At 36.8% G+C, this 27,338-nt stretch overlaps 5 protein-coding genes across 7 annotated transcripts; 3 read left to right on the top strand and 2 right to left on the bottom strand.

Annotated features, from left to right (window-relative positions):
* Positions 1–32: 32 nt before the first annotated feature.
* LOC119983584 lies at positions 33–2,588 on the top strand. Its single transcript, XM_038827260.1, has 2 exons — positions 33–191; positions 2,154–2,588. The coding sequence occupies exons 1-2, from the start codon at positions 119–121 to the stop codon at positions 2,372–2,374; spliced, it is 294 nt and encodes a 97-aa protein (XP_038683188.1). The 5' UTR covers positions 33–118; the 3' UTR covers positions 2,375–2,588.
* A 1,441-nt stretch (positions 2,589–4,029) lies between these two features.
* LOC119983524 lies at positions 4,030–6,928 on the top strand. Its single transcript, XM_038827185.1, has 2 exons — positions 4,030–4,380; positions 5,960–6,928. Exons 1-2 carry the CDS (start codon positions 4,287–4,289, stop codon positions 6,640–6,642), a joined length of 777 nt encoding a protein of 258 aa, XP_038683113.1. The 5' UTR covers positions 4,030–4,286; the 3' UTR covers positions 6,643–6,928.
* Positions 6,929–7,939: 1,011 nt separating this feature from the next.
* On the bottom strand, positions 7,940–11,923 carry LOC119984038 (dof zinc finger protein DOF3.7-like). 3 transcript variants are annotated; one of them, XM_038827790.1, is made up of 3 exons: positions 9,730–9,851; positions 9,592–9,614; positions 7,940–9,153 (listed from the first exon to the last, which is right to left on the bottom strand). In XM_038827790.1, the coding sequence occupies exons 2-3, from the start codon at positions 9,607–9,609 to the stop codon at positions 8,350–8,352; spliced, it is 822 nt and encodes a 273-aa protein (XP_038683718.1). In that variant the 5' UTR covers positions 9,610–9,614; positions 9,730–9,851; the 3' UTR covers positions 7,940–8,349. The 3 variants fall into 3 exon arrangements, with proteins under 3 accessions (XP_038683718.1, XP_038683720.1, XP_038683719.1); XM_038827792.1 differs by lacking the exon at positions 9,592–9,614 and having other exon boundaries at positions 9,730–9,867; XM_038827791.1 differs by lacking the exons at positions 9,592–9,614; positions 9,730–9,851 and adding an exon at positions 11,791–11,923 and having other exon boundaries at positions 7,943–9,153.
* A 651-nt stretch (positions 11,924–12,574) lies between these two features.
* LOC119984037 (protein KINESIN LIGHT CHAIN-RELATED 1-like) lies at positions 12,575–16,139 on the top strand. Its single transcript, XM_038827789.1, has 3 exons — positions 12,575–13,171; positions 14,393–15,301; positions 15,737–16,139. The coding sequence occupies exons 1-3, from the start codon at positions 12,600–12,602 to the stop codon at positions 15,969–15,971; spliced, it is 1,716 nt and encodes a 571-aa protein (XP_038683717.1). The 5' UTR covers positions 12,575–12,599; the 3' UTR covers positions 15,972–16,139.
* A 396-nt stretch (positions 16,140–16,535) lies between these two features.
* Positions 16,536–17,825, bottom strand: LOC119983474 (DNA polymerase-like). Its single transcript, XM_038827144.1, has one exon. The coding sequence runs from the start codon at positions 17,823–17,825 to the stop codon at positions 16,536–16,538; it is 1,290 nt and encodes a 429-aa protein (XP_038683072.1).
* Positions 17,826–27,338: the final 9,513 nt, after the last annotated feature.

Raw genomic sequence — 27,338 nt, 5'->3', positions numbered from 1 at the left:
CACAACACAGAACAGAGAGTCAGAGACCATATATTTGGCTTACATTTTAGGGCTCATTCATTCAGACTTCCGGTGTGTTGTTTGCTTCGATTTCTCTTCAATCTGCAAAAACAGATCGATGGCGTTGAACAATGGACTTAGATCTGCTTCAAGGTTACTAACTACCTCTAAATCGCTTCTTTCGACTCCAGGTCAGTCCTCCGCAACATGAATTTTGAGTTTCCTTTACAATGGTGTTTGTCTGTTGGGTTGTTGAGGAGTTGAAAAATGAAACCCAGAAAGTGAGAAAACCTTAATTTCTGATTTTTAATGGTTTATGTTGATCTGATTGCTGATATATTATTGGGTTATAGTTAATTCCATTGATGATAAGATTTAGATGACGCGGTTTTTAACTTGTCCGTGTTTGTGGATACAGTTTCTATGTTTTTCGGATTTATAGAATCGGCACCTTTTTAGGTTTTGCTATTTCGACGGGCTTTTTTCATTTCAAAATTGAATCATCTGTAGAAGCTAATTTGAGTTTCTGTCTGATACTAGAAGGTCCACAAGTCAAGTGGTCCGGTAGGAGAATATTTGGCTGATGTGTTTCCAATTAGGGTTGTAATTCTGTTGTTTGCAAGATCTGGCACAAGGTGAGATCAGAGCAGGTATCTCATAGAGAGTTAAATGTAGAAGTAAAATAACAAAAATATTTTGAGAAGTCCAATTATGTATGTGACTAGCTGGACCTATTTAGTGGTCTTCTAAGTCCGAAAGTTGTTTTAACTTCAGCATGTTGGTGTATTCCATGATTAGTGCCTGGCAATGGGTAGGTTAGAGAGACCAGCTTTTATGTGAATGTCTCAACAGTTTCTAATCACTCATAAGGTATATGGGAGTTTGGACCGTGAAGTAGTCATAGTTTTCATGGGTTAGTCTACTCAAAAAATTTTAAAAATAAGAGTTGGGTGTTAATTTGAGAAATAATTTGAGTGTTGTAGTCTCTAAGCTCAGTTATATAATTGTTCGCTGTGTTTTATTTCAGTTCATGTATTTTGAGGAACACTATTTCTTCTGGTCGTTGAAACAAGTTCCGTGTAACTGCAAGCAGTTATTCATATTCTTTTAGGGGCTGTTTCTAGCTTGTGCATCTAATCATATGTGTTTACAACTTCGTGATTTTGTGATGTGATGTGCATATGTATAATAAGGAATAACATTACTCTCTCATTTATCTTACTCGTGACAAGTTACAAAACAAAAACTAATTTTCTTAAAATCTTCTCTTATAATACATCAATGATGTTCTGCTACCGATGCCTGTCCTCTGAAACATGAGTAAGAAATGATTGGATCAAGCCTTTGGAGTGTTTGCATCTATTGCTTCGTCGGCAAATGTTTGTGTATATAACCTTTGGCAGTATGTCCTCCAAAGCCCAAACACACACCAACCTTTTCATTTGCTTGGTGATCATGGACTGTTTTGCAATAAAATATCCTTTCGTCGTGTGATGGTAGATGTTGTTTCATTGTTACGGGTGTAGAATTAGGCATCGGATGGCAAATAGGATTCTTTCAGTTAAGGTGAGGAGCTTCTGATGCTGAAAATTTGTGCATATTTTCAATGTGCATGGTGTGTGTCCTTGTTTATTACACCATCGCCATTAATAATGACAGATGTTTTATTTTGATTGGTACGAAAACCACCTTTGGGGAATTGGTGGTTTCTTCTTGTTTGCAAGTTTTGTTTTTTTTGCTAATTTTTTCAATATTCTTTATGTTTTTGTGTTGCTACTACTTTACTGTATGACTTAATTTTTGATAATTGTCTATGAGTAATAAAAATTCGATCAAGTTTACATTTACTACCTATTTGTCATTATTCAATGGAACTAATCATTTGATATGATATGCTAGAGTGATCGATATTTTAAGCTTCCTGCTGTGATTGTTTCCTCTTGCATAAATTTTCATGATACCATATGAAGATGTGATATGCGCCTAGGTTGTGAGGGACTTGCACTTTTATTGAGCAAATATCTTGTTTACATTAGGTGGTTTTTTTTCCTACCTAATTATGTTCTCATTTTATTTTGAACTTACTTTCAATGGTGTCAAGATGCGTTTTATCTTACCTATAATTGGCAATTTCTGCTTTTGTCTTTTGACAGTGAAAAGAGAGATCCATTCAAGTGGGATGAGAATGGGAGGAGGACATGCGCATGGCCATGATGAACCTTTCTACCTCCATGCAAAGCACATGTACAACTTGGACAGGATGAAATATCAGAAGGTAAAGATGCCTCTTGCTGTCTTGGCTGCCTTCAGCATTGGTGTTGGCGTTCCTATATATGCAGTCGTTTTCCAGCAAAGGAAAACTGCTTCTGGCTGAGTCATCATACTAACATACTTTGCTGCAATAAATGTAGAAATTTTGAATGCTCTTCTGGGTGGATTATTTATGTGTATGGCTTTTCATTTGATGTGGGACTTATTGGTTTTCTGTTGTTCATCTTGTGGAATGGGAACTCTGATCCGTACTAAATAATAATACATCCTACCGATGGCCTATATTTGGCTGAATGTGGGTTTATTGTTTTGAATCATCCTGGATTGGATTCGTGTCTGCGTTATTTGGTTTAAAATTTATGTTTGTCCAATTCTGTGATGTGAGCTGTGCCTGTAACTGTAAACGAGCTGCATATGGAAGACCATTACCTGAATGTTTACGAGATTTTTTTTTTTTTTTCTTTCCACAAATTTTAAACTAACGCTGAAAATCAATAACCTGCAATCACACACTATTTAATACATCAAAATGGACAGTTTTTTTTTTCCATCAATTTTTAAACTAACGTTGAAAATCAATGACATCGCTTTGCCAAGCAAACTTTTCCCCCAATTTGGAGATTTTTCCGGCGAACATACTTAATCCACCCTTTTGAGAAAACTGGTTCTTGCAGCCTTTCTTCCTAGTTATGCAGTGGAAGGTGTGATCCTTAACCTTCAATCCCGCAGCATAAGCTTCTTGATCGAGTACCGAACTTGCAAAAGAGGCCAAGCATCTAGTGGGGAATGCTAGTCTTTTGTTAATATCCGTTGGAGTAAGGACTTTCTCAAATAGCACTAGCATTTGTGACTGAACTGGATATTGAAATCTATAAGACTCTGTGTTTCGAATGGTTTCATTCTTGTCCAGTATTTATAGACTGTTCTTTTAGCAGAAGAAATGTTTTTGGGATCTGAAGAAATCGACCGACTCTAGAAACAATTCAACTGTTCTCGGTTGCGTTCGCGCGGCAGGGAATTGTTCGTTTATTTAATTGAATTGATGGTGACTTTGAAGAAGATTTCTTTATATGATTTTGCGTGTTGAATGCCTCGGATCGATCGAGTAGCACTGTGTGAGGTCGTTTTCTTGTGGAGACTGTGTGGGTTTTGTCGTGTGATTCGCAAGGAAATTTCAGGGAAGAAACAAACACTCGCTTCGGATTTGGGGGTTGGACCAAAGAATTTTCCCTTAAATAATGACTATGACTTAAAAGTTCTAGGAAATAAGAAGTTGTGCGATAGGAGAGTGTATCATATCAGTTGAGCCGGCTTAAAAATGATAGGAAATGAGAAGTAATGATAGGAAATGAGAAGTTGTGTGAGAGTGGAGCATGGTATATCAATGGAGGTGGCCTAAATATTAGTGCACCCCCTACTCATCACACAACATTTTTAGGCACCAATCACACTATTTCTTATATACTTCATACATCAAAATGGGTCCATAACAAAAAAAAGGGTGAATTTGTTCCAAGGTATGCATGCATATAATTAATCATTTGAGTGGTAATATAATTGGTGAATATCTCTAGAGTCAAACTATATGGATTTTGGCGGTCGAGACTTAGACCTATTCGTATCCAATGTTCAAAAGACAAATTTGTATTATGTCAAAATCGGTTTAAAAAAAACAAAAGGCATGCATATAATTGCCACCAATACCTATGAGTGCAATAAATAGTGGGTTTTTTTTTCCCCTTTACATAATTGTGGTTGTTAAGGACAAGTTAGCTACATACACCTCTAAATAATATTGATCCAAGAACAAAATTATATATATGTGAATATTTTTTTTTTCCTTCTCAAATTATATACATGAATCTATTCGTAAAGGTTGTTTACCGGATTCCAAAGGCAGCCAATGATACATTTCCATGAAAACAAGTAAACCATCATGGCAATTTTAATGTGCGTGTTATTTGGGTAGAGTGAGGGACTCGAGGGAAGGGAGACTAGAAACCCAAGCAGAGGAGATGGGTCTGCTGACCAACAAGGTGGAGAGAAGTGAAATCAAGGCTGGAGATCACATCTACACTTATAGAGCCATATTTGCTTATTCTCATCACGGTAATCTCTCTCTCTCTCTCTCTAGATCTGCTTATGGTCGTCTACTTTGATTGCGAAATGCTGGTCGTCTACCCGTACGTATTGATTCGCATTGAGGTTTCCTCCTGTAATTTTCGTTTCTGGGTTTTATCTTATCGAAGAGGAAAGTTGGGTTTTCGGTATGGGTTTTTCGTGTATAATTTAATTTAGGGATTGCATTGCATCTTTTTTTTAAAAAATAAATAAATTAAATTTCATCTTTTTGTCAATCTGTTCATCGAAATGCTACTTGTCTTACTACACATCAAGATGATTTATTTCTTCATATCAATTATCAAAGAAGAAAGATAGCTGCATACTGAGTTTATTGTTTGTGTAATTCAATTTATGGGTTTATATGTATATTTTCCCTTTTACATTCTTATTTCTGGCTCAAGATTTACATAATATGAAATTTCAGGATTTTTATGTTAAATAGTGTACTTCTCATAATTTACAAGATGGAGCCTCTGCAGCTGTTAGATTAGGTCTTTACAGTCATGGCAGTCAGACCTCAATAGTTTTTGGTGATGAACTTAACCTAAAAAAAAAGTTTTCTTGTTGTTTGTGACATAGGGAGGGATAAATTATAAACTTGTTTAGGTTTATCGCATTTTTATACTTATGCTTTTCTGATGTCAAAATTCTAATGTGATTGGCCATTTGGATTTCTGAGCATTTGGTTATACATGACTTCAAAACTGTTTCCATTAATTCTCATCAACTTTTTCTAAGATTTGTGCTTGTTATGTACTCCTTTAATGTGCAACATAGATGATATGGTACAATTGGAGCTGTAATTTATTTGTTACTCCTCCTTGGTTCCATCCCATCAACAATTTCCTTTTTGACAAGGCAATTTGACAATGGCTAGATACATCATATGTGGCTATGTGCAGTATTGAAATTCCAAAGTACACATTATATCAAGTGTAGATTGTAGGGGAAAATTACTACACGATTTTTGGCAACTACATAGATGACACACCATACTACTGAAAAAGAAGGACGAATTATGGGTGACGTAGGAAAGTAAAAAATATCGACCTCATGATATCAAACACAAATTTGAGGACACAGTAAAAAAGGAAATCAGATACTCTCTGAGTTTGAAGAACGGGAATAATAATAATTTGCACATTTATTGTTTTTTTAGTTGAAGGGGTACAAACAGCCTTGGATGAGCTTTAGTTTTTTTTTTTTTGGGGGAAAGTAAAAGCTCAATTTGATGTTTTCATTTTCTTTTTAAAGTAAGGTTTTCATTTTCTTTTTAATCCTCCTCTATTTCAATGTGGAAGAGAAGATGAGCTAAATTGGATATTTAACAATACCTGTATAATTTGTATTTTTGCACCCAACACATGATTTGGGGCAGACAAAATTGGAAATGAGGCACTTTTTGGTGAATGAAAGGAGTTGCTATTGTTTTCACATTTTGTTGTGTTTATTTAGTTTATGGATACACCCTTGCCTGGAAACGAAAAAATCTCAGGTTTTTGTTGTTTTTTTCTCCCATGATGGGACTTAGAACACAAGTTGGAATGGCTATATAACCACGCAGGTATATATCTTGGCGGAAGCAAGGTGGTTCATTTTACGCCCAGGCAACATGCGAATTCAAGCTCTGATATGTCTTCTGACTTGTACGATACAATTTCAAGCTGTCCAACTTTTCCTGACTGTGGATTCAGGCAACCTAATAGTGGGGTAGTTATGTCATGCCTGGACTGCTTCCTTGGAAAGGGATCCCTTCATTGTTTTGAATATGGGGTAACTCCATCGGTTTTCCTTTCAAGAGTACGTGGGGGCACAGGCACCATTGCAGCATCCGACCCGCCAGACGCAGTCATTCACAGAGCAATGTATCTTCTTCAAAACGGATTCGGCAACTATGATGTCTTCCAGAACAACTGTGAGGATTTTGCACTGTACTGCAAAACGGGTCTTTTGATAATGGACAGGCTAGGGGTAGGAAGAAGTGGTCAAGCTTCTTCTGTTATTGGTGCTCCATTGGCTGCCATTCTTTCTTCTCCTCTGACACTTCTAATGCCAAGTCCTGTCGGTGTTGCTACTGTTACAGCTGGTATGTATTGCTTGAGCAGGTATGCTACTGATATAGGTGTTCGGACTGATGTGATCAAGGTGGCAGCGGAAGACTTGGCAGTGAACCTGGGTTGGGCAGGCCATGTTGAACAAGAAGCTGTGGACGATGTGGCCGCTAACAGACCACCACTCATAGGGTGATACCCTATTCTCCCTTGTCTTCAAGCTTAGTTAAATTAGAATTGTAGTATGGCTTAATAATCATTTACTGACATTGATGAATTGAACATTCTGCGTGTCTTATTTACAAAGTTGTATCATTTCTCTCTCTTTCTGGTTTCATTCATGACCCATGTAAGTACATCTGGTCAAGTAGTGGATTAGATGAAGGACATGTATTTATACTCTGCCATAGGCTCTTGGTTGTCTATTGACATTGTGAATTTAATTTCTTCTCTCTTTTTATTGTGCAATGATTTGTCAAAAAGCTGTAAAAATGTATGATATTCACTATCTAAACTGAAACAGAGAACATATGCCGGTGTCAATTCTATGTTTCTGCCTCTTCTTGCATTACTTCTTCTGAGTTTGTAGAGATAGAGAAGGAGAAGAAGCATGTGCAAATGACTGTATAATTTTTATCTTTTCTGCTGAAGGATTGGTTTAGCTTTGTGGATAAGTCGGCACCTGAGGGATGTCTCTAGTTTACTGTTTGTGCTTACTGCCCTTTAGGGGGCTGCCTTTTTCTGTAATGGAGAAAGTAAGTGTATTCTGTTGCCTCTGTACAGTAGAAAAAGAGTTACATATATATCTTTCTACAGTAGAGATAATTTATTTATTTTTTCTTTTGGTTGTTTTCTTTGTTCCTGATCTTGTTTAAACTGTTAAGCACAAAGTTAACATTCAAGTGTATTTGTTGGCTTCTGCTGATTGGATTGGGTCATATACATCTTTATCTTAGTGGTTAGTTTTAAACAAATTCAGAGTGTTTACACAGTTTTGAGGTTAATTGTGATCACAGACTTGAGTTCTCAAGGGGTTTAGAATTGTTTTCTTTAACTTTTTCTTGTGGCTTCAATTTGAATAAGAGAACAACATTTGAGAAACTTGAGGTCGTAATGATCCTTAATTGGTAGATGAGGGAATTAAAAAAGAAATATTAGGTAAGTATTTGGTTGGGGCAGGTAAATTAACTTGGATTTTCTAAGTAGAATTTGTTCCTTCTTACCCTTAATTATTTATTTACTCAAAATTTGACCTTCCAAGAAAGATCCCATGTAGAGCCAAAATCAGAATTCTATTGAAGTTGACACTAGAATAATCAAATTTGAGATAATCTATCTGTCTAGAATCTAGATTGTTGTAAAACATAAATTAATACCATTTAAGGGATGGATATACATGAAGAATAAGTTAACACTAGCTGTACATCACAGCAACTATGGATATAGAGAAGAAACTAAGACCATCATTTGGAGTAGCAAACACAAGAACAAAAGACAGACAACTTTAAGCCTTAATTCTCCATGATATAAACTGTTCAGGCAAGCTAACCCACAAAATAGTATTGGTCATATATATATATATATATATATATATATACTGAAGCACTTTGGAGACACATACGCCACAGTACTTGTGCCTCTGCTAGTTCTGATAGAAGAAATCTAACTATGAATACAGGACTGACTCTTCCAAACTCTTTACATTAATGTCCAGAGACTGAGAGATATAAAGAAGAGGAGAATATAAAGCAAATTAAGAAGCAATTTGTGCCCTATTTTCCCTATCAGTTAGCTCTGAATTCAACAAGTAGAAATAAAATATATATATATCAAGTGAAAACCCAGAAGGTTTTGATGCAAGCAGCCTTACCTCAAGAATTCTAGATTGCAACTCAGGATTTTTCTACCATGATGAGCCTCCATTTATCATGCCAGTCCAATTATATCCAGTGGTTGAACTTCCTCTTCCCTTATTTTGATGATCAGCTTCTGTCGTTGTGTTACTGCTTGAAAGCTCAAAAGGGAAGAAAACCCTTCCTCCATTATTTATCTCCTGCTGGACCCCATTAATATTATTAGTCCTATTGATTCCAAGACTAGGTTTCAGGTGATGATGACCTTGCAGAGGAAATAAAATTCCAGATGGGTACATGAGTGAGTAAGAATCCGGCATCGGTGTCGTCGGAACAAAGGTGTTCCCAGCTGTTCTAAGCAGCTCCACAGAAGAAGAGGAAGAAGCAGAATTTGGCATATGATGAGTACTCTCCTGTAAAGAACCAGGGAAGGCAAGATTGAGATCTTGGCCTTGATTATTGCTGTTAGGGTTTTGAGAAACAAATTTTGATAAGTTTGGTTGGTTTAGATGATGATGATGATGATGATCAGGTAGCTTAGGATTAGAAGAAGCTGAAATTGATGATGATAATCTCTTGTTCTTTCTCGAGCCACCACCGACCGGAACATTTCTCAAAGAACCTCCTTCAGTCCAGTACCTTCTGCAAGTCTTGCAGAAGTATCTTGGTTGAGTGAGACTGTAGTTGTTGTAGTAACAGAATTTAGTGTTGGTTGAGTTACACCTTGGACAATTCAATTGCTGTTGAGGGCTTGGTTTTCTCATCTCCAAGATATTACTCCTTGTGCAAGATGGATTATAATTATTAGATGATGCTAGCTCCTCCTCCATTGGCTTCACCAGTACTTTAATACCCTGTAAAATTAATCAAAAGGAGAACATTACAAGAGCCTAAACTATGTATATATATATATAGAGGAACAAAACAAAGTAAGCTTTTGAATGGAAAATGAAAGAAAAAGAAGTGACATATTCAGAAACCCTAAAAGGAATGAATAAATGATCATAACAAGCTAATACCTTTTTTGTTTTGTCATTCTTTTCCTTTATCATTTCTCATACATAACCAAAAAGGCTTAGAAAGGGGAAAAAAAAAAGTGGATATATATATATATATGTATATGTATATAGCTTTTTCATTTCAAGAACAAACTAATTACAGTACTATCTTTTCAAAAACATTAATTAGTTCAGATAAAGCAGAATATATAAACATTAATTATGCATGCAAATCTTTGAAATAATGAACAAACAAGTGGGATCACATCCATGTATACAATCTGGAAACCCTACCTGTGGCCACTGATCCATAAATTCTGAGGAAAGAAAGAGAAAACAAATCCAAGCAAATATTATTAGGACAACAGAAACTGAGCACAAGCTAGAGATCACAAGAAAGAACAGGAGAGAATAAGTATATGGTAACTTCACCTCCTTTTGTCTGCAGCTTCTCTTAGTGGGGGAAGAAAGTGTTGGCTAGTTAGCTTTATGTGCTGGATATATCACTAGAGAGAGAGAGAGAGAGAGAGAGAGGTGTGTTTGTTTTGACTATAATGCAACTATCAAGTTTTTTTGTGGGGTGTGCGAATTCTTGTCTGATTTCCTGTGAATAGTTTAATTGCAAACTTTTTAAATTCATTGTGGATGGAATTATGAGTGTGTGAACCACATCTTGGTGGGTTTTCTCTTTTTGACCTTCATAAGGGAGGGAGCAATTCTTGATTTTCTTGTTAATTATATATATATATATATGGATGGATGGATGAGAGGTTGGGTTTTGTTAGAATTTTTTCAAAAGTTGAGAATTAAATAAGTAATTTAACATTTGTGATTGAATTGTCAAAATATGGTCTTCCATAAAGTAGATTTTTTTCATCTGCCTATATATTCTTTGCTTCCAAAATAATCAATCTTACCTTTCCTTGCATTGTCACACACGCTCATGGAAATATATAGTACCTATCTAGTCATAGTAATTTACCTTCTTTTACACACTTTTTATTCAAAATAGAGATCTCTATTGTGAAGACAATAGAGCATGAAGATTCATGAATATATACACTAATGGAGATTAAAAAGTTCAAGTTATGTACAAAAATTATAAACGTATTATTAGATTAAGTTTCAATATCAAAAAATACAACCTAAAGACAAAAAATCAATATTGTTCGTTATGAGCCAAAGGTCCACACGACTTTGTTATTTTTAGAATGTCACCATTGGTTTTTAGACCCAGAAAATGCGTTTGTTGTGAGAGAGGGACTGAGGATCTAGTACTCGATTAGTTGGATTATACCAATCCGATGTGAGATAAAATATTAACACTGTATTTAGTAAAAATATTTACAATACCGATGGTGTTTGAATCTAACCACACATTTGCATTTCAAGAAAAATTAAAGGATAATAAATTAGAGTGCCCTAACGGTTAAATGATTCATCACAATATATCATGTGTGATGAACACTCTTTTACTTAATTTTTTTAAACTTAAACACATTTTTTTTCCACACTCTAAAACACCTTCATATAATTTATTCAATGCCCTAAGAACACTAGATAGCATTTCCCTAAATTAATTAGTATCAAGGAAATAAGATCAATTAGGATATATATATATTTATGGATTTATTTGTTCAAAAATGTTAGGGATCCTAGTAAAAAACATTTCAGTTATCCTAGTAGTAGATCTTGTCCCTTGATTGATGTCAGTGTATGGGCCCACAAAACTTTGTTATTGAACCAGAGAATGACACATCAACTACTGACTGAGATGATTGTAATGCTTTTTACTGGATTTCTATCACTTCATGTTATTTGTTTGTTTGTTGTTAACGATCAAACAAGGTGCTGAGAATGAGAGTGGAAAGTTGAGTCATGAAACCGACAAGAGGTGGACAAAAAGAAACTGAGGTGGTGCCCACTAAGTGCGCAGTGGGGATTGACGAAAAGCCTTCAATTAATATGTAAAAAAATGTGGGTTGTTTGTCTTTTATTGGGAGAGATAGGGACACTGATCACAAAATTATTCCAACTAATTGGTCACCAACACAACGACCAAAATTAATTAATTAATTTTCACATACTTTACTTTCCCATATTTGTTTTTTGCACCCACACAATTATTATGTGAAAATGGTGCAACAGGCCCAAAACTAGATAGGCCCAAAATGAACAGAGTTGGATGATGAGCCCAATGGGCTTTAATGTGGACACTCCGACACTCAACAAGGGATTATGATGAGCCCAATTGGCTCTATTTGAGTACATCAATTATATTATGGGCCTATTGCAATAAAACCTATTGGGCTTGTAAATTCTATGAGCCATATGAGTATGACCTCATCTCTGGGTTTTGTTAAATGAAACGCATCGTTTCACTTGAAACGCTTCATTTCACTTGAAACGAAGCCGTTTCACTGAACAGGTTTAGGGTTTAAAAGGTTAGAGAGTTCAAAGTCGATAAATTAATCACAGAATTCTAGGGCATACCTCTAACTTTCTTGTTAACCCATGTCTTCAAGAGGCACCACCTCCGCCAGCTATACATGCTCCACAGAAGGCAATCGTGAGGGTATGGATTCTCTAGGAAGAAAAATAGAAGTCAGAAAATTTGCCTTATTTTCTTCTGAAGTCGCTTCTATGTACCTGAATTGAAATCCTTCTAAGATTCACCATCAATGCCTTTCCAGTCGATCTCCTTCAATGGATCTTTCGGCTTAACGCTCCATGACACACGAAGCTTCCTCTCACAAATCATACACAACTGCGGAAGCGAAACGACACAGAAAACCAAAAAGGACTGACGTGACGTGAGTGACGCGGGAATGGCATGGACGTAATTCTAACGTAACGTTATGGGTTAATGCGACAAAACGGGTATGGTTAGTGGGTCCCCGGTGGGGGTCGGTGTCAAAGATTCTGGGAGCGGAGGTTACTGAGGAAGGAAGCAAAGCAGAAGCGTCAAAGCAGGAGTGTAAAAGCAGGAAGAGCGCATGAAAGCTTCACTGTGAGTTTAATCGATGGATTTCGTATCATTGTTCGTTCCTTTTTTCATTTTGAAAGTCGTCATGAAGCTAAAGTACCCCAGTTCGATCATGACGAGTCTCTTACAAGCAACTCTCCACCACCACCACCATCACTACCACTATCGTCATTATCACTACTAATCAGTTCTTCTTCTTTAATGGTGCCCCCGAGCTTTGCATTGTGTTGAGGAGGAATTCAAAGGTGTCTCTTCAATTACTGAATGTTGGGTATTTTGATTGTTTAAGAATTTTGGGTTCCATCAGTTTGCACAGATGCCGGGTCTATTCTCGCTAAAAACTCCACCCAATTCCACGCCATTGCATATCCTGTTTCCACAAAATGACGGCCGAAGCCCCAAAAATGGCATCGTTTCGAGAGCCAAACCCGCCAAAAAGGCGTCAGAGAGACTGCTCGCCATCGACGAGTCCACTCTCGACAACCCGGATCTTGGTCCGTTTCTGTTGAAGCTTGCCAGAGATACAGTCGCTTCCGGGGATAACGTGAACAAGGCATTAGATTATGCGACCCGGGCGTCCAAGTCGTTTGAGAGGTGTTCGGGTCCGGGTCTGGAACTCGCCATGAGTTTACACGTTGTGGCTGCGATTTATTGCAGTTTGGGCCGGTTTGAGGAAGCCGTTACGGTTCTGGAACGGTCCATTGAGGTCACCAACGCCGGAATAGTATCGGATCATGCTCTCGCGACGTTCTCCGGGTATATGCAGCTAGGAGACACGTATTCGATGATGGGGCAACTGGACCGGTCCATTTCGTGTTACGAGTCGGGTTTGACGATCCAGATAAAGGCTCTTGGTGGTTCGGATCCGAGAGTCGCAGAGACTTGCAGGTAATGCCTAACTACCATCTCTGTATATAAGAAATTTGATTCGCTCCAGCAGTTAACTTGGCTTCTCGCTCGTAATGCGTTGCCATTGACAAAAAAACATGTTTCCCTGTTAAAATATTGCTTGCATGCACTTAATGGGCCATTGGGCCCTCATGTTTAATTGTTGGTTCATTTCTCGGCATGATTTAGGTTGCTGCTCTGGCAAGGCATTGTAATTACAGTATTACATGGGAACGACCTCCAGCTTAGCTGATAATGCATTCTCACACTAAGACATTAAGTCTACGGCTCTATCCCTCTCCCCATCATGTATCCAAAAAAAAAGTACAGTATTACACTGGATAGTATCGGGTCAGGTGAATTCAATAATAAACGCCTGTTGGCATTTCAGCCCTCCTTCAGGACCTATCTGAAAGAGTACTTCTTGGTCATGCCTTATGAATAGGATGAACAGCCCTGTGAATATCTTTGTTTCAGAACAAAACAATTAGAATTAGGCCGTATTATCCCTTTGACTTGAAGTTGCTATCATCTGTTAGTACTTAGTGCTAAATGGAAGTGTGAAATTATTTATTGAAGAGGTAAAAAAGAGTAAACCTTGATTTAGTGGTAAAGGTGTTTCAAATTTTCATGGCAACTTAGGCTTTACAGGTTTACCATGACAACACTGGCTTTCCTTTCAGCTATTGACAGAGCTTCATCGTAGGGTTTTGACTTTTTAATAGAGAAAGTGAACGAATGATCAATTTGTTTTTTCCAAGACTAGTTTACTGTTATGTGTTGATAAAGCTGTTGGTAAATTGGTTAAGCAAGATGAGCTTCACTTCGAGGACCATTAAAGTTGTTGAAAACAAATCATATTCCAAGTAGTAATTCTATGTCAAGCTTTGGATGAATGTGTTAACTCAAGTGGAAAGAGAGAGAAGATGCCTTGCCTTTCAGCTGAATGAACTCAACATGGCCATATAAAAAAAATGATCTCAACATGCGTTGAAAAGCTATATTTCTTTTGCATTTTGAAACATTGCTTGCCTTTTAATGCTGTTCAGTCTAATAAGTCAATGGAGGGTGTTTATAGTTGTGAAGCCTGATCTATGATTTAGTTTCTGTTGCTTTTCATATTGTTGAGACGAAAAAAAGGAAAACAAATGATTGGTTGAAGAAAAGTTGTTGAAAATCCTCTAGCGTAACTGCAATTCTGATGAAAAAAATGATTTGCAGGTACCTAGCCGAGGCCCATGTTCAAGCTATGCAATTTGACGAGGCAGAAAACCTTTGTAAGATGGCCCTTGATATCCACAACGAGCATAGTGCACCAGGATCTCTTGAAGAAGCGGCAGATCGCCGGCTCATGGCTCTTGTCTATGAGGCAAAAGGAGAATACGAATCTGCCCTTGAGCACCTTGTTCTTGCTAGCATGGCAATGATTGCCAATGCTCATGACATTGAGGTTGCCGCTATTGATGTAAGCATAGGCAACATTTATATGTCCCTCTGTCGCTTTGATGAGGCTATTTTTTCCTACCAGAAGGCACTTACAGTCTTCAAATCTACAAAGGGTGTTGATCACCCTTCCGTTGCATCAGTCTTTATTCGCCTTGCGATTCTGTACAATAGGACTGGAAAGCTGAGGGAGTCCAAATCCTACTGTGAGAATGCCTTGAGGATATATGCAAAACCTGTTCCTGGAACTGCATCCGAGGAGATTGCTGGTGGGTTGACCGAAATCTCTGCCATTTATGAAGCTTTGAATGAGCCTGATGAGGCACTCAAGCTCTTACAGAAGGCAATGAAGTTATTGGATGACACACCAGGGAATCGTAGCACAGTCGCTGGAATAGAAGCACAGATGGGTGTGATGTTCTACATGGTTGGGAGGTATGACGAGGCACAAATGTCTTTTAGCAATGCTGTAGCAAAGCTTCGGGCCAGTGGGGAGAGTAAATCGGCCTTCTTTAGCATTGTGTTGAACCAGATGGGTTTGGCTTGTGTACAGCTGTTCAGAATATATGAGGCTGCTGAATTATTTGAAGAAGCAAGGAAAATATTAGAACAGGGATGTGGCTCATGTCACTTGGATACACTTGCAGTGTATAGCAATCTTGCAGCAACTTATGATGCCATGGGGCGGTGAGTATAATTTTGTTTCATTTTTAAGCTTTTGTTTTGTTCTTTAATCAGTTGTTACTATGTTGTCATTTCCTACTGTTGCCAGTCTATTAGAATGGTAAAATCATGTCAAATCCAGTGCGTGTCTGCGTGTTTAGAGGAATTTGCCATCCTCAGACTGACTAGGTTTTAACCATCGCGCAGTCATTAGATTCCAGCAAATCTTCTAACTCTGTATAGTGTGTGAATTGCACTTTGGGTAGCATCTAGTTATGGATGCTGTAAACCTTAATCCTTTCATGTTACCAACAACGAATATGGGTTCCTTTTTGTTTGAATAATTCCAAAACCTCTGGTAACATGAAGTTTAGACGATAATCTATCGACGGTTGGTCTTTCACTTGTTTCTTTAGGTGAATCTTACTGTTTCTGAAGCTGGTATTTGGGATATTTCAGGGTTGAAGAGGCAATTGAGTTGCTGGAGTACATAATAAAAATAAGACAAGAAAAGCTTGGCACTGCGAATCCGGACTTTGATTATGAGAAGAAAAGATTAGTTGAGCTCTTGAGAGAAGCTGGAAAGGCTCGACGCAGAAAAGGGAAATCACTTGAAAATCTTCTTGATTCCAGCTCAGAGAAGATTAAGAAGCAAGTCACTAAGAAATGGCCTGGTTTTGGTTTTAGAGCTTAAAACACTTGCAAAGAGCAATATCAACTCGTCAATGGAGCATTGGAGCTTATGTCCTGTGATTCTTTCTTTCTTTTTGTCCTTTTATTTCCTTAAAAATTATTAATTTTTATTGTTATAAATATGATTTTGTGTTTTTTGAGCTGTCTATGGAATAGCTGAAATGCCTTATCCCGTTATTTATTCAAAAAGGCCATAGTGAGACATCCCCTAAAGGCCCTATTCATGGGAGACAAAAGATGATTTGGGGGCCAAGTTGACAGGCAGTCAAGCAAAGCAAGAGAGGCGGGTTTCCTTGTCTCGGAGAAAGATCTCAGAACAGGTTACGGTAGGGGTCCTAGATAAAGAATGGGAGCTAGCAGAAGTCATTCCCTGTCTCCTAGGTAAGAAAGAAGCTCAACTGAGAAGGATTCGGGCAGGACAGATAGTAGAAGAGAGCTCCTAGGGGCCTAGTTCCGACTCCTTGTTCAGATGTTGGGAAATTAATGGTTTTCTTATAAGGAAGCATTCTTTGTATTCTGCTGAATAAAACTTCTTAAAAAAGTATCATTGCGTTGTCGGCTAGAACTATCCCTCACTTTTTTGTTTCCAAGAAGATTTCATTGTGTAGAATTGCATTAGTTGAAGGAAATAGGAGATCTGCTTCCAATATATCTCTTGAGCTTGTTGCATTACACCTCCTAGGAGAAGGATGTCCTGCTTCATATAGTCTATCAAGCTTTTTTTCATACTTTCCAGATTTGACACTCTCACCTCTTCATATGGGATAGAGCCTTTCGGGCCTAGACCCGGGCATAGATTCTTAGCTAGGGCGCTCAGTTTGCCTGGGAGTAGATTCAATGAGTCTCTGAAGCGGAATAACATCTTCTTACCAGAATAGACAGCTAACTCGTAAAGCCTATTGTTCCTCATCAGTGGTTTGAGCTTGTAGCTCTTGTGATGACATGCTAGGTGCTTAAGCAAGAGAATTCCATCAAATCTAGAGAAGTTGTGGAAGTAAATAGTTAAAGTTGATTGTTCTTGTCTAACAATCGTTGATATCCTTAATACCAAGTCATAAAGTACCTTAGTACTCTTTTCTTCCTTTGAAGAAAAGATTATAGAGTAGTCTTCACTGAAGTAGGTATCAATCATAAGAGAAGAGATCTCTTCACCGGGACGAACCAGCATGAGACCAGCAGCATAAGGCTTATGAACGTTATCGATCAGGATAGTCTCGGTATCGGCTACAATGAATGGTTTAAGCTCAGTGCGAGATGGTTTGAGTGCTGTGATATGGGTTGGATAGCTACGCTTACGATATCTGATCTCTCTTGCTGTTATTGGCTCGACCTCACTCAATCCGGCTTGAATGATTGAAGAAAGTGAGCTATCTCTCTCATCTGAAGATAGGGATGGCCTATCCATCTTTTTGCCGTCCATATAGACTCGGATCATGACTCGAACTATATAATCTCCGTCGTAGATTTCTGCATATTTCTGAATATATCTCGATATATGAGCATAGATCTCACTTTTTGGAATTAACTGACAATCTTGAGTTGTCAAGGGGATAGCTGGACCTAGCGTAAATGAGATCTCCTCTCCGTAAGATCGCTTCATGGTAAAGGAAATTGTGAACTTACTGTAACCAGAAAAGGATGGATAAGAAAACTGGATTAAGAGATCCATGATCACAAGACTGAGTAGGTCAATCTCGTTAACAAGAGGGTAAGGCTCGAAGAAGTGATGCGAAGCAATGATTAACCCTGGATGCGGATCTTGGTGTGTTGTTCGTTCAATCTTTTGATACAAGCGATTCAATAAATGTCCTGTAGTAGCGCTGTCTGTGGTGTATGCCATCATTTTCTTCTTCATTTTAATAGTGTACGCAGTAATATGGGATTTCTTCACTTCTTCTTTTTAGCTTTAACTTGAATTTATCCCACTTTTCCTCATGAGCTTGCCAACAAACCCTAGGGTTAGGGGATTTCAAATCACCGCATACATTACGAGTATAGTCCTCGTAAGAGGTCAGGTCAGTATTCCTGACCAGTCAAAATGAATGAGATGGTTATTACTTAAGTTTTGCTAAATGCTTAAATGGAATATTGAGGGATGTTCGAAACTTACCTATTACAAAGTTGATGGATCATCTGCAGTCTTTATTACAACGAAGGTTTCATGAGAGACGATCAATCGTTGTTGAAATGAAAGGCGAACTAATTAATTATTATGATAAAGTTTCAGAAGAAATAAGGGATAGGTATATAACGTAATTATTTTCCGTTGATAACGTTGAGAATTTTAGTTGATGATCTATTTATTTTGTTGGGAATTTTGTTATTTTGGTTGACAAACTTTTTTGTTGATAATTATCATTTTCGTTTACTACTTAAGTTTTTTCGTTTATAGTTAGTTTAATAGTATTTTCGTCGACAAATGATTTAGTTTACGTTATAATTTTGTTTACTACTATAATTTTATCGTTGATAATTAAAGTTTTTGTTAAATTGACAGGGCTAGAGTCATGACTGTGGAGCCTATTAGTATAAATATTTTTCTTGTGAAAGACGATGATATTGGAGGACAAGTGGATTTGGCCAGTAAGACTTGCTCCTACAGAGTTTTTGATTTTGATCAGATAACTTGCGTCCACGCATTTACAGCATATAAAGTTAGGAAATTACCAACAATTTCCTTGTGGTCTCCTTATTACCGTATTGATATGTTTCTACTAACATACGCAGAACCAATCAACCCTATTTTGAACACAGACACTAATGTGTTGATTGAGGAAGTGAGAGTTCTGCTACCACCAACAAGGTTTATTATTGTATCTGTTTCCGTTGATAGTTATTTGTGAGGGTCACTAATTTTTCATTGATAACTATTATTTGTAACGTTGATTACTGTAATTGTTTTCGTTGATAATTATTTGTTAGGGTCACTAATTTTTCATTTATAACTATTATATGTAAGGTTTATTATTGTAACTGTTTTCGTTGATAGTTATTTCTTAGAGTCCCTAATTTTTCGTTGATAACTATTGTTTGTAATGTTTATTATTATAATTATTTTCGTTGATAAATATAATATATCATACATAGAAATTAAATAATTAGAGTTATATAAATTAAATACAGTTAAATACAGTATCATTTTCTTGATCATCAATATAAATAATCCCTTCATTCTTTTCATCCTCATTTTCTTTTTTTCTTCTTTTTTTTCAACAATCTCCTCTACACTCTTCTTCTCTTCCTTTTTGTACGTATTCTGAGTCGATTTGAGGGCCAAAATTTTCTGCTCAATTGAACTGAGCCTTACAAAAATATCAATTGTATCATCCAACTTTTTAGCTCAAGTGACATCAGGTTCAACTTCGGGCTTGTTCTTGGATTACTTAAATTTCTTTGCCATGTTCACTATGAATTCAACATTCTCATCTATATTAGTAGTATAATTATGGTCACGCTCTGAATGTGTGGGAACTATTTCAATGACATGTACCTGAAGATGAAAAAAATCATATAAATTAATAAACTATATTGTAAATCATTATCAACCTAATAATACACTTATCAACTAAAATATAATATATTATCAACGTAAATATGGTAATTATCAACGTAAAAATTTACATTAGCAACGTAAACATCTATATTGTCAACGTAAACATTCTCATTAAAAACGTAAACATTTTCACTATCAACGAGAAAAAATATATTTACCTCCTCGTCTTCCAACAAATCATTGATTGTCTTGGATTTTGGTGCCTTTGTTGATGACCACTTCAACATTATGGGCAACATTTTAACATCAAGACCGTTGGGAAAATGTTCAACAATACTGGGACTAACCTCATAAGCCAACAATTGAAAAGCCCAAGGAAAACTCAAGAGATTGTACCACTTATAATCATTTTTCTTCTCCTTAAATTTCTCAGATCTACCAACAAGACAATTGTTCAGGGACTGAATTGTTTTCTTGTAGGACAAAATACCCCATGGACACTTGTTAAATAGATCCACAGTCATGACTCTAACCCTGTCAATTTAATAAAAACTTTAATTATCAATGATAAAATTATAGTAGTAAACAAAATTATAACGTAAGCTAAATCATTTGTTGACGAAAATACTATTAAACTAATTATAAACGAAAAAACTTAAGTAGTAAACGAATATGATAATTATCAACAAAAAAGTTTGTCAACCAAAATAACAAAATTCCCAACAAAATAAATAGATCATCAACTAAAATTCTCAACGTTATCAACGAAAAATAAATTACGTTATATACCTATCCCTTCTTTCTTCTGAAACTTTATCATAATAGTTAATCAGTTCGCCTTTCATTTCAACAATGATTGATCGTCTCTCATGAAACCATCGTTGTAATAAAGACTGCAGATGATCCATCAACTTTGTAATAGGTAGTTTCGAACATCCCTCAATATTCCATTTAAGCATTTAGCAAAACTTAAGTAATAACCATCCCATTCATTTTGACTGGTCGAACCATGTTCTGTGCTATGCATCTAGCCGTGGTTAAAGTCCTTGGTTGAGAAACCCCCTTCATTTAAATCGTGATATTATCAACGAAAAAATTCTCTGAGTTAAACGAAAACAAAAGAAGTTTCCAACGAAAAATTTGTCTCACATCAACGAAAACAAATATAGTTCTCAACGAAAAAAACAGGCATTTATCAACGAAATATTTTGTATGAAGGGCGGGACACTTATCGACGACGATGAGCACTTCTATGTTCAACGGGAACGAAGACGAAGCTTGCATTGCTGACTTTAGGCTTGTTGGCATTGTGGGCGACATCGCTATGACAGCTTACGGAGATTTGACGTAGCGACACTTCAACCTTGAAGATTTGAGTTTGGGCATATGGATTTCACTAGATCTGTGACAAAGTTTGAAGGAAAGAGGTATAGATGGGGCGGTTTTACTGGGTTTGAAGGAGAGAGAGAGGTTTCATAGAGAGAGGGAAGTAGTTTTAGGAGGGAAAACATTTTTAGGGTTGCAAGTGAGAGAGAAATGCATAAAAAGACGTGAAAGGGTATCTCTGTCTTTTCCTTGACTGAAATGGTCAGATTTAAGTGTTTTAAAAAGAAGGGTTATATTTGAAAAATATTTATTAACAGGGGTCATTTTTCAATAAAACCCATATCTATTTGATTTGAACTCAATCCAATTTATATATGCAAAATATGATTCAAAGAAGAATCACTTTAAATAATTCAAAAATGAAGAAGAATCGCATCTATTAGAATTTTAAAGATAAAATGGATTAGAATCTTAAATTAAACAGAAAGTTGTTCAAAAAGACAATCCTTTTTTATTCTCATATACTGAAAATAAAGATTCTATATACCGAGAATACCTATTCTCATAGAAATAATGGGTTTGTATCCATTGAGCAAAGACAGGTTGTAATTGTATGGCGGTATCTGAAAACATATCTTGTGGGCGTCCTAAAGCGCTCATGGTATCATTGGGTGGGTAGTGGTCTGAGTTTTTGGGTGTAGAGGTGGGTTTTTTGTATGGTACTGGGAAGGTGGGGGTATTAAGGTAGGTGGTGGCGGAGGTTTCAGGGGTTTTGGTGGAGGAGGTGGTGGGAGTGCAGGGCGAGGTGGTGGTTGGGTTGGGTTCGCGATGGTGGTTTGTGGTTGGGGTAGGACATGAGGTGGTGGGGGGTGGTTGCGGGTCTGGTTGTGGTGGGGGTGGATGAAATAGTGGTGGCGGTTGGAGAGGAGGCAGCACAGGGTGGTTAGGGTAGAAAGTCTGATAGGGATGTTGTGGAGAGTAGATTTGCGATAGGAGCATAGATGTAACAAACTTTATTTATCGGTTATCTTGATCATGAGCATGTGAAGGTTTCTGGAAGCTTTTTCTCATCATGCCCCTCCTCTGGGTAGTGTCTATATATTTAAGTAGGTAGCAAATTTCAGAGAAATTGGCATTGATTCATCAAATGATGGGGAAGGCGTTACTTTTAACTTAGAGCTGCAAAGCAGGTCCTAGATTATATTCTTTTAATGCAATTGAATGAAAATCGAATTGAGTGGTGGGATAATGTATAATGTTTGACTAATACACATCTGCCTATGAGAAGATATATCACCATATGACATATGGTTAAGTCTTTGATCCTGTGATTAATAACTGTGATCAGTAAATGCATTCTTATTGTCATCGTATAGGCTTTTGGGTCATAGTCATTTGAGTTTATATTTCTATTTGGTCGATCATTCCTGATTCTCCATTGCCTTTTGCTTTGGTTGTTACTTGCAGTTTTTAAAATGTGGAGATTATTTTCAAGCAGAGGATGGCCCTAGAGAATTTGGTAACATATATATTGCTACTAAATGGATTAGGACTACCAACACTTCCTTGGTTTTGCATAGTTTGGAGGTAAAATATAAATGGTAAGATATTTTCTTAAAATGTTCTGTTGATAAAGATGCTAATGTTCTCTTGAAAAGTAGAATGTGTTGAGAATTCGATTCATAGTTATATATTTTTCTAAAGATGATTTGCCGAGGATTAATCTAAAGATATTTTTCTAAAGATGATTTGTGCAGTCTCATTTACTTTGAATCTACCTTTTTCAAATTTGGAGAAACAAAATCTAACAAATTACATCTCTCAGTATTGCTGACCGCGTCAGCAGTCTCATACCCCAGAAATGACATAGATTTAACTTGTATGAGGATGTACAATCAGGTGATCACATCTTTGATGTTTATGTTGAAGAAATTCCACTGTTCTTACGGTTGGTGTCTATGATGGTCAGGGTTATATCCCGTGATGTGGTCCATTCATCAGGGGAGCCAGCTCCATCATTTCCTCTCTCTGTACCTCTGTGTGTCTCTGTGTGTGTTGGTATATCTCTAGATTTTAATGGCTGATTTGCGCATTGAGAAGGGTTATATGCTGCTGACATTTTTTTTGTCATTTGGACCCATTAAATGATAAGTTAGCTCATTTGCAAATCTTATGTTATTATGATGGATATTTTCTTGTGTTGATACTGGCCTGATCGCATGATGCCTTTAATGTTATTTAGTTGCAACATTGTCTGGTTGTCATGTACTTTCCTTGCATTATATTACATTTATTTGGCACTTTAGTTCAGCTTCTTCACTGCAAAAGGATTTAACTATTAATTATGCTTTTTTCCTTCTGTTACTTTTGGCAGTAAGAGGAACCCCCCATGTCTGTTTTGCATATTCAGTATCCTGAATGGCCTGATCATGGAGTTCCAAGAGATACATTTGCGGTGCGAGAAATCTTGAAAAGAATTTATCAACTTATCATTCTCTATATTATCAACAAATCATTCTCTACAGTATGAGTATGTGAACTGCAATTTTAGGTGCAAGTTTCTGATTATGGACATATGTAACAGCATGGTTAACTTTTTTTTGTGTATTATTAGGAATTTTAAGGAGACCCAGTTAGATTGGCATCTTGAGGCATATATCTCGTGCTCTGTGTATGCACTTGAAGCATAGATCTCCTTATTCTCCTGGTTTGAAATGTGTAGGCTCTTATTGATCGTGTGTTGGAAATGGTTGAAATGGTTTAATTCTTTTCACAGAAATGATTACAAGTATTTTATCTTAAACCTTATGCATCCTTTAAAATTTTTACTACGTATGAGAAATTTCCTAATAAATCATCATAGAAGCATTGGTTTTACATCGTTGCCCTCCCTCCCCGCTGTTCTTTTCCCCATTGCATCAATTGCTAAGTTGAGTCTTAGTTTATATCATGCACTGGGTGACTCATCCCTCAGCCATTATCGCAAAGTAAAAGGGAGTTTGTTTCTGTTAAACATTAAAGGACTGGATCTGGAAACCAACCCAAACAAAATGACTTATGCTTGTATTTGTCAGAATTTATATTCAGTTCATGAATGTGTTATACACTTGAAATTTATTAATACATTTCTGTTAGTTTGAAATTCTTTTGTTTTCTGTTGCAAGAGAAATGGATTATCACATTCATGCAGTCTTGGTTTATTTTGTCATGTGGTGTAGGTAGTAAATGGTTTCCATCATTATTTGAATCCACGTTTCTATTTGGAATAATCCTGCAAAAAGAAATAAGTTTTCCACAACCAACGGGCCTTACATTGTTTCCTCTTTTTCTTTCCTCTTACCTCTGTCAATTATTTCTTTTTCTTTTTTATTTGGTTGAAAAAGATTTGTTTTTGTGGAGGGAAGAACTCTAATTGGTAACAAATTTATTTTGCCCTTGAAGATGTTTCTTTTTCTCATACCAATTATTGATAATTGACATGTAAGATTATTCTTGTGAGTGAGGGTGTATAAGCATTGAATATTATTACATGAGGCAAGGGTTACCTAATCAGGGCAATTCTGGCCACTGCTAAACTCAGACTGGGTCAGCCTGGTTGATCCCCTCAGCATCCTACATGAGAATTCGAGGCACCCTCATGTGTCTGAAATGCGAGTCTTGAGTGCTTTACGTTTGATGTCCACTCTCTGAGTTCAAAGTTACTGGAAACTGAGTTGGACTGAGGTCACCCACATCGTAGATATGATGAATTTATTTTCTCCGGAATTTTCCTCACAGTTCACTGTTGCTGCCACTGGCAGACCCAATGATGTGCTAGTCTGCTAGACCTCTCAGCCGTAAATTATCCCCTTTGTTGCTTCAGTTTTTCGGGGTACTTAAGAGAAATCCTGCCCAACTGTGATTCATCTGATCCTGTTAACCATGGCGTTTTCCTCAAAGTTCACTTCTTGGTTGATTAGCTTTTGGCTGGGTGTAGTTTTCTGCCTCTGTTTAAATGCGTCATTCTTGATTGTTGTGGACTTTTTACATAGGCGCTATTTTATTGTGCGTGATTCGTTGTCTTTACACTAACAGTGTCTTTGTGTCTCATCGGTTGTCCGATATTGTTTGGTGACTCTGTATATTTTTATTTCCTAATTTTAGATACCAACTTTGTATTGGTGGGCATGTTTGTGTTTTCTATATCTTAGTTTAATAGTTTTGTCATGCATATCTGAGATAACTTATTTAGACAATATGGCTTTAACCATTTCTTTGTAACCCCGAAGGTTACATGCTTTTCCTTTCTACCGTGCTTGTACTTGCTAATTCTGATAAACTTGTTGTTTTCCAGGAGCAATATCAATTTTGTTATAGAGCTACAATTGCAGAACTGGACGATCTCGTCTCAGAGTTCAAAGGTAGAACGAGCCAAAAATGGTACCCTCTTTTACCTCTCTTAATTTCTGATGTTTCCACAGGAATTTTCCCTCAGATGCCCTACATTGCCCCTTCATTGGCGATGATATCGTTTGATGGCAAGTTACTATTATATATTGCTCTATTAGATGCAATGCTGCTTAGTAATTTTTTTCCCCCCAATTGTGACAGCATGCTGTTTTCGTTTTTCTCCCGCTCGCGATAAATCTACTCAAGCACACTGTCTTTCTTGTCTTTTGAAGCTAAGGAAATATGGCTTCAATAATTTCTCTTCGATGCTAACCATAATTGGGTGTGATCTATCATCTTCATGGCAAAAGGGCCCTGCCAAATAACTCACGTATCCTTCTCAAATTCTTCTGTCTTCCCCAATTCCAAAACGTGCTGGGGATTTTGGGTGGCATTTTTTCCGTGCTGTGGTAAACGGTGGTTCCCAGCAATATTGCTAGATGTAGAACTGCAGCCATAGCATTTGCGTAGAACTGAATATTTGATATGGGATTCTGTTCACTCCATTGTAGTTTCTCTTCGGTCTCGTAAGTAACTTCTTTTAATGATTTTCAAGAGGAAAGTTGGTACAGATAAATGAAGTATGTTATTTCCTGAGAATCCTGTACGAGATTAACTTTTTTACACGGGTTCTACATTTCTTTTAGAACATGTACAGCTACCTTATTGGAACGATTGGAAAAAAAAAAACCTTAGCTTATTGTGATGATAGGATAATCCCTGCTCATTGCATGTTTAAATAGTAAGTTAAATAGAGGAAATCTAGGAAGTTGCACAAGTCAATGTATAACTTACATAAAAATGGGCTAATCCAAATTTTTACATTGTTTGCACAATGTAACGAGTCAATGGTTCATCTCTATTGAAATGAATTATTCAATGATTTATCACTTCATCGGGAATGGTAACACACGCGCTGAGGACAAGAGTGGGCAACGAAAGATTTTTAGTAGCAAATGTCATATTAGTATTCATTTGACAAATGTTGAAGGCATAAGTTCATTTAAATTTCTTGTAAATATCATATTAGTACCCATCTGGACACATAAATTAACTTAAAAGTTCTTTCAGGCACACAAATACTTATTTTGCATGTAAGTATCTAGTTTCCACTTTCCACAATTAAAAGTTATATAATTCCAAAATTGCCCTTCTATAATAGATAATTAAATAATTTCAAAATTGCCCTTCTATAATAGATTCAGGATCAGACCTAGGCCCAATATTCCCACCCATTGGTTGGTTGGAATAGTCATTGGGGGTGCAAGCTCCGATTTGGGTGTTAAATGGAAAAGATGAGAAAATGAGGTTCGTCATAACAAGCAACTTTTCTTCTGTGCGAATACATCTAACGCTTTTCCTCTAACCTAATATGAAATTTAAAAACTTTACATCTTGAAAAATGACATGACACTGCTACATTGGAGCCAAGTAGACTTGGCCTCTTTGTCATTTTTGTAAATCTTATCCACTAATAGACCTTATGGTTTGAAAAAACTTAAGAGTATACCTATTGGAATAAAAATTTGATTTTGAAAACCTATTGCTAATTAATCCCTTAAATTATTAGGAGTTTAGGACCCGCTCAAACGACTATGTTTAAGAAAACAACTCCCACAAAACTCACTGTAAAATTTGATTAGGTCAAGTTAGAAAACACTCTTATCGTGAGTTTTGATATTGAAGGGGCCAGATTTAACAGGACTTGACCAACGGCTGGGATGGGATGGGATGGGGTGATGTGCGCTAAAAAAAGGACTCTGCCCCGTAACTGCGTTATAGTCGCCCCACGGTTCATGCCCCCGGGCACATAAATAACTCCGTGCAAAAGAGGACTAGGAGGAACCCTAAACTTCAAAGCGTTCACTCTTCTGAAGGAAGCAGGTATGAGAATATGATTTCTTGTTATGATTTTGTTGATTTGATCTAATCATTCGTTCGTTAGTTCTTCAATTCGTTTAGACATGATGTTTCCTTGATTTTACAATTTGGATTTTGTTTGGAAATTGACATAGAACGGTCCACGGAAGAGTTCCTTGAGAAGTTGGAACACGTTCGAAGGAATCCAAATCGAAATCGGAATTGAAGTTGTTGTTTTCGGGAATTAAAGATTCAGTTTCC

Source organism: Tripterygium wilfordii, chromosome 18 (genome assembly GCF_013401445.1).
Source record: "Tripterygium wilfordii isolate XIE 37 chromosome 18, ASM1340144v1, whole genome shotgun sequence".
Classification (NCBI taxonomy): Eukaryota; Viridiplantae; Streptophyta; class Magnoliopsida; order Celastrales; family Celastraceae; genus Tripterygium; species Tripterygium wilfordii.
The sequence above is the reverse complement of the archived record's forward strand: the minus strand, read 5'-3'. Positions and strand labels throughout refer to the sequence as shown.

Coding starts and splice junctions, on each gene's coding strand:
- LOC119983584 (XM_038827260.1), top strand. CDS start 119: ATGGCGTTGAACAATGGACTTAGATCTGCTTCAAGGTTACTAACTACC. Junction 192..2,153: donor ATCGCTTCTTTCGACTCCAG/GTCAGTCCTCCG, acceptor GTCTTTTGACAG/TGAAAAGAGAGATCCATTCA.
- LOC119983524 (XM_038827185.1), top strand. CDS start 4,287: ATGGGTCTGCTGACCAACAAGGTGGAGAGAAGTGAAATCAAGGCTGGA. Junction 4,381..5,959: donor ATTTGCTTATTCTCATCACG/GTAATCTCTCTC, acceptor ATAACCACGCAG/GTATATATCTTGGCGGAAGC.
- LOC119984037 (XM_038827789.1), top strand. CDS start 12,600: ATGCCGGGTCTATTCTCGCTAAAAACTCCACCCAATTCCACGCCATTG. Junction 13,172..14,392: donor AGAGTCGCAGAGACTTGCAG/GTAATGCCTAAC, acceptor AATGATTTGCAG/GTACCTAGCCGAGGCCCATG. Junction 15,302..15,736: donor ACTTATGATGCCATGGGGCG/GTGAGTATAATT, acceptor GGGATATTTCAG/GGTTGAAGAGGCAATTGAGT.
- LOC119983474 (XM_038827144.1), bottom strand. CDS start 17,825: ATGAAGAAGAAAATGATGGCATACACCACAGACAGCGCTACTACAGGA.